Source organism: Capra hircus, chromosome 15 (assembly GCF_001704415.2).
Source record: "Capra hircus breed San Clemente chromosome 15, ASM170441v1, whole genome shotgun sequence".
Classification (NCBI taxonomy): Eukaryota; Metazoa; Chordata; class Mammalia; order Artiodactyla; family Bovidae; genus Capra; species Capra hircus.
The window spans coordinates 34,500,105-34,507,320 of record NC_030822.1 but is presented as its reverse complement, the minus strand read 5'-3'; the positions used below and the strand labels follow the sequence as shown (position 1 = coordinate 34,507,320).

General features: G+C 37.0%; 1 protein-coding gene across 1 annotated transcript; it reads left to right on the top strand.

Annotated features, from left to right (window-relative positions):
* On the top strand, positions 430–1,415 carry LOC102171445 (olfactory receptor 52H1). The gene has a single exon (XM_013969663.2). The coding sequence runs from the start codon at positions 468–470 to the stop codon at positions 1,413–1,415; it is 948 nt and encodes a 315-aa protein (XP_013825117.2). The 5' UTR covers positions 430–467.

Here is a 7,216-nt window from a genome sequence, read left to right as displayed (position 1 = left end):
GGGGCAGAGACTGATATTCAACAATGACAGAGGAAGCCAATATTAACTACTGATGTCCATAACATCATGGGTACTGTAATCCACCAACCCACAGAAAAATATGCCCTGTAAATTGGTAATTTGTAACAACAGTATACTGTGGATAAAAAGTGATTCATGCCAGTTTGGAACACTGCTTGGAAAAGCTATGTAAATCATTAGAGGCAACCAGAGTGAATAAGATAAACTCTTTAAGGGAATGACTGTATTTTCCAACATATATGAGACAACCTGGCTCCTGCTGCTACCTGCTATCTTCATAACACTCTTTCTTCATTACAAAATGTCTCATTTTGAATTATAATTAGACAGCCACTTTATTTTTCAGGATATATAATGAGCTGTTGGAAGTGAGGGTGATTTAAGTGAGCCTAACATTTATCACCCTCTGTCCTCAGGAACTGGGACTTGGGCCATCCTGGTCTGCCATGGTCCTTTTCAACCTGAGCAGTGACAACCCAGGACCCTTCATGCTGGTGGGGATCCCAGGCCTGGAGCAAGCCCATGTGTGGATTGGAATTCCCTTCTGTGTCATCTATATTGTAGCCATTGTGGGAAACTGCATCCTTCTCTACCTAATCTTAGTGGAGCGTAGCCTTCACGAACCCATGTTCTTCTTTCTCTCCATGCTAGCCATGACTGACCTCACCTTGTCCACAGTTGGTGTTCCTAAAACACTCAGTATCTTTTGGCTTGGGGCTCAAGAGATCACATTCCCAGGGTGCCTCACACAAATGTTCTTCCTCCACTACAGCTTTGTCCTGGATTCAGCCATCCTGATGGCCATGGCATTTGACCGCTATGTGGCCATCTGTTCTCCCTTGAGATACAACACTATCTTGACCCCCAAGACCATCATCAAGATTGTGGTGGGAATCTCCTTTCATAGTTTCTGCATCATCCTGCCTGATGTGTTCTTGCTCACACGACTGCCTTTCTGTAGGACACGCATTATACCACACACATACTGTGAGCACATAGGTGTTGCCTGGCTCGCCTGTGCGGACATCTCCATCAACATCTGGTATGGCTTTTGCATTCCCATCATGACAGTCATCTCAGATGTGATTCTCATTGCTGTTTCTTACACACTCATCCTCTGTGCTGTCTTCCGCCTCCCCTCCCAAGAAGCCCGCCAGAAGGCCCTGGGCACCTGTGGTTCCCATGTCTGTGTCATCCTCATGTTTTATACACCTGCCTTTTTCTCCATCCTTGCCCACCGCTTTGGACACAATGTCTCCCACACTTTCCACATCATGTTTGCCAACCTCTACATTGTTATCCCACCTGCACTCAATCCCATTGTTTATGGAGTGAAGACCAAACAGATCAGAGAAAAGGTCATCATTTTATTTTCCAGCAAGGGTACATTATAATGTTCCACTGTGCAATGGAAAAGTTAGGAGAAGTTTTTAACATATATTAACGTGTAACAATTTTTTAAAAAGGGAAATCTTATTTAAAGTAAGAACAGTCTACAAGTGATTTTGTGTTTTATGAATATGTCATGATTTATATGAAAGAAAGATTTTTAAGTATTAAAATACTCCTTGATGACCTGATTTTTTTTTGAAATATGAAACTGTGCAGGATACAATCTGGAATACGGAAGGGAAAACAGAGTGCTGAGTTAGTCTAAATAGAAAATAGCAATAACAATTTAGAAACTGAATTTTGCAGTTATGGAGAGAGAAAAATATGTGAAATCGGACAAAGACTCTGAAGAAAATGATTAAAACTGAAAATATAAAATTGAAATTTTTCACTTAGAGGATTATTAGATGGATTTAGGACATTTTTAATAATATATATTCTAATTATTGTCTATGTTATGTTATGTAGTTCACTTTAAATGTCCAATCCTTAGACACCAAAGACCTTCCAGTACAAGTCTGTTATAAATAATGAGTTCTATCTGCATTGCTATAATAGGAATAAGAGAATATACTTATCAATGCCATGGTTTGGGGGAAGGGAGAGTAGCTTTTAAGCTCCAAGACATACTGATAAAGTGAACTTCAGAGATAGTGCTCAGCAAAAATGACCCCCTAAAGTAGCTGGAGATCTGAGAAGAGGGCTGGACTTCCTACAACCTTCCTACAATACATAGGTGAGAACTCAAGCCAATATGAAAGTAAAATGAAACAAAACAACAACAACATTGGCTGGAAGACTTGTGGAGTTCTTATCTACAGAGTCTATTTCCTTGATTAAAAGACTCAATTGCAAAATACATTTCTTCGGTGAGGTATGGGGATGAAAATGGGAAAACTACAGTAAAGTAATACATTCAAGGTAAGATGCACCCAAATGTCATAAGCATTAGAATTGAGAAGATACATGTTGTAATCAAAGAAAGATGTGGAGTTCTTTCAATATATATATATTTTTTGAAAATTGTCTATTCAACCAGGAATTGCTTATTTAGTACTAATATATTTCAAGTTTTGTCTTAAGCATTCAGGATTAATAATATGGAAGAGGTTCTGCTTTGCTTCTCTGGAGCTCATTTTCCAGGGAGAGTAACAAATAAGGAGCAAGAAAATAAATGTGTTACCTTCAAATAGTAATATAATCAATAGAAAAACAAAACCAAATATAATGATGGACTAAAACTTGATGAGAAAGACAATGGCAGAGAGAACAGCACTTGCAAAGGCCATGGGGCTGGAAACAGCTTGACATGAGCTGAGGCCAAAAACAAGGTCTGTGTGGTCACAACAGAGTGGGGTGGGCTAGGAGGTGAGGGATTAGGGGCAGGACCAGATCCTGGGGGACTGGAATCATCCAGACCTCATTTTCGGAAGAGGAAACTCAAACTCTTAGAGTGAAATGACTTTTCCAAGGCACATGGCAAGGCAGTCATAAATGTGGAGCTAGAAAAGAATCTGCTAAGTCCTATTGATATTCCCACTGAACAAAACATAACCTTACTCATGTGAAAACAGACTCCAGAGGCAGGGAAAAAAAATATCTATGAGAATCAGAGCTGGTTTTTATTGTTTTTATATGCTAAGCTGTGTTCGACTCTTTGAGACTCCATGGACCGCAGCCCTGCCAGGTTCTTCTGTTCATAGGACTTCCCAGGCAAGAATACTGGACTGGGTTGCCATTTCCTTCTCTCAAGGATCGAGCTCTGGTCTCCTGCATTATCAGGCAGATTCTTTACCACTGAGCTGCCTGGGAAGCCCATTATTGTTTTTGTGAACTGTGTTTATCTTCAACTAAGCCACAATTGACTGGGTATTCTGTATTTTTGTGCCAGCTTGCTAAAAATGCTGTTGGATATCAAAAGAGATGATCTCTTGTTCTTCTGGTTATTTACATCTAACTGAGAACATGGATTTTTCCAAGAGATGATATTTTTAAAAGTTTATTGATGGAAAAGTAAATAAATAGAGACTAAGCTGGGATCATTTAAAAATACATACTTCTTTCATCCTGTCAGGAACTGGAATCTGTGGTTATTCACTGACATGCACGAATGGCTCCCTTGGAAGCTTAATGACCCAGAAAAAACAACAAAGGAAGTGACTGTCTCCCTTTCCTTCTCCAGCCCTCTATCTTTGGGCTAGTTTTCTATTATAACTTTTCTAGCTTTCTCAGGAGAGTTTCTTTATTTCTATGACTTTATAGCCTCTTTGCTGATAACTCTATATGTTAGTTTTCATATGTAATCTTTCTGATAGATTTCAGTGCTTTCTTACCTCACAGGGTCAGTACCAATATTAAAAGCAAAATGTAAGTGAGTGTGCTTTGCAGATTGTAAAACATCATTCTAACGTTAGGTTAGCTGTTATGCTAATATTTTCACTAATTACCACTAACATTCTCATGTCAGACTCATCCTATTCAAACCCAAGCTCATCTTCATTGTTTAAAATCCTCCCCTTTACTGTTTATAAGAGGAGAAAACTGGTTAAACTCTGATTTGCTCTTCCTTTAAGTTTAAATTTACTGCCTAGCTGCTAATGTCTCTTTCTGGTGAGGCTGGTTATAAATATTCTATTCCATGTCAGACCATGAATGACATTACATATTCTGGTTTGGATGAAAAAAGAATAATTGTACAAAAATTATCAGGTGACTGTTTCACACATAAGTTGCCTTGTCCTGTATCCATTCCTTTTTGCAAATTCCCATCTCTTATATTAAAGATATCTGAAACTAGCACAACATTGTAACGCAACTATACTCCAATAAAAACATTTTTAAATGACATCACCAATAGAGGCATTAGTTATTTTATCTTCCTACACTCAGAATTTAGAACTGGACTCTACAAATTGTTTAGTTGCTCGGCTATCCGACTCTTTTGCGACCCCATGGACTGTAACCCAACAAAACTCCTTGTCCGTGGGATATTCCAGGCAAGAATACTGGAGTGAGTTACCATGCCCTCCTCCAGGGGATCTTCCTGATCCAGGCATCAAACCCACAGTTCCAGCATTAGCAGACAGATTCTTTACGGCTGAGCTTCCAAGGAAGCCCGCTCCACAAATAGTAGGAATTGATAAATGTGTCCCTGACACCTTTAGTAACTTAGATTATTAAATAAATTTACAAATGGTTTATGTCATATTTTCAATATCATTCACAAAGTACATGTTATGTGAAAGGAAATACATATAAACTGGGAGTAGAGACACTGAGCAAGTACACAACCTGCTAAAATCAAAAGGCTTATAATTTAGTAAAAGGAGTAAATCATATAAATTGGTAATTTACTCAGATAATCTTATGTATCACAAGGTACCACAATGATTATGTTAAAGTGCTAGGGAAGCATAAAGAAGCAAACTCAGTTAATTGGAGTCAAAGACAGCTTCCTGGAAGATTTCTGAAACTGTCTTAAAGGAGAGTTCATTTCTGTGATTGCCTTAAAGAACACAAAGAAGGTGGACCACAAGGATAAGGAGAGTTGGATGTGCCTGACAGAAGGGATGGTCTAAGCCTGCTTGAGAAACGATGTGTTCCAAAGATCTGCAAGCGTAAATTGATGGAGGCATCATCCCTGGTGGTGATGCATTGCTCAGGGGCTGTAGGGGCTGTGCAGTGAGAAATATGGGAGCTTATAAACTAGTCTTCAGTGGATGCAGGGAACTTACTGGAGTATCAGCAAATGAAGAGCAGTCCTGTAGCTTGATGCTATAATTGGTATTTGAAAATTAAAAATCAGTCATATATTTGCTACTTCCTTTTGCAACCTAGTTGAGAGTTAAGCATAAGACTCAGATGGATATAGAAATGTGAGCTTTATCTTTGGTAGTGTTGGATTTAAGAATATGGTATGACTATATATTCAGATTGGCTTTTACTGTTTTATCTCCAAGTCTAAACTTGGGAAGACACAACAAGAATGAGTCAGAATTCACAGAACAATAATTCTAGCTCAGTCAGCTGCAGAATCACAAATGTGGATGTACATATATGAAGACACATAAAGAGAAAGACCTCTAGATCAGCTCTTCTCAAAATGTCAGTGAGGAGTCACCACTTTTTTAATGCCCCCAAACTGTAGATTAATACTTTTGTTAAGTACAACAAAATTAATTAGTACAAAAAATTTAAATGTGTTGAATATATAAGCCTTGTTTTTATTATTATATTCAAAAGGCATAAGACATATTACAATGCATAAAACCAGAACAGAGGAAAAAAATAAAGAACTTACAGAAATTGTACATACTATTTCTTGAAAGAATGTATACAGGTGACTAATGAAGAGAACTTAAATTATTTCATGAGATTTTGCCATTCTGCAACTATAGTTAAATGAAAGTTATAAGTGAAAACTGAAAGCCTTATATTAAAAGCTGATATATACCTTTAGAAGCAATGCCATGTGTATCAGTATTTAAATTCTTAATGTATCAAATGAGCTTACATTGATTTTGTTAATTTATCTAACAGGTTTGATTGATGACAATATTACTTCTAGGAAATAATTTCTGTTTAAATCATATTTTGTGTGTTGGTTTGATTAGTTTTTTTGCTAATATGAGTAGTCAGAAAACCTGTGTGACAAAAGTTTATTAAGTAAAATGGCAGAGATAATTTTAAAGCAATGACACCACTATAATTACATTTGCTTATCTTTTATTTATTTATTCCAGCAAAGCTATGCTTTCATTATTTTATCTTCAGTTTTATTAGTAGACAGTTTCAATAATTTATCCTATACTTTACAGTTGAATTCAAATGATCTTTCAGTAGAAAGAGTAAATTCTGAATCCTGGAATTTCCTATGTTCCTGGAGTTTCCTATGTTGGATTTTGTTTTGATAAAAAAATAAAATTCAAAACATTCTATTAAATGTGTAAGGTATTCAGTGATAGTCTTTGTAGATGTGCAATATATAGCTCATAATTTATTGTAAATTAGTTTTCCTTTAAGGATTATGTCACAACATTCTGGAGACACTTTGACCTCCCAAATTTCTAACTTCCGTATTTGCCTCTAAAACTTACCCACTATTGGAAAGTATGTTGCATAAAAGTATTAGGATGTTAATATTGCCATAGAGAGTCAAATTAAAACAATCTGTCTGTCCAATTTAATTCCCTAAGAAGCGGGACCAAAAGGTCACCTTATGGTAACGACGATCCTATATGCGAGACAGCAAAAGAGGCACGGATATAAAGAACCAGACTTTTGGACTCTGTGGGAGAAGGCAAGGGTAGAATGATTTGAAAGAATAGCATTGAAACATGTATATTACCATATGTGAAATAGATCACCAGCCAAGTTCGATGCATGAGGCAGGGCACTCAAAGCTGGTGCACTGGGACAACCCAGAGGGATGGGATGGGGAGGGAGATGGGAGGGGGTTTGGGATGGGGGACACATGTACACTGGTGGCTGATTCATGTCAATGTACGGCAAAAATTACCACAATATTGTAAAGTAATTAGCCTCTAATTAAAATAAATATATATATATTTTTGAAAAGGTCACCTTCTTTTGCAGAAACAATGAAAGTTCATTCCATAGTTCAAACATCTCAATAGAGCTTTTCACTACAATAACCATCATTCCTCATAGGTAGAAGCTTGTTTTTGATCAGCTTCCATACTATCACACAATAAAAAGAATAACCTTGAATTTAACACAGTAAGTTTTATACAGTTCCCTGTTTCATTATCTAAGCACATCATTCAGTTTAGCTTTTATTATC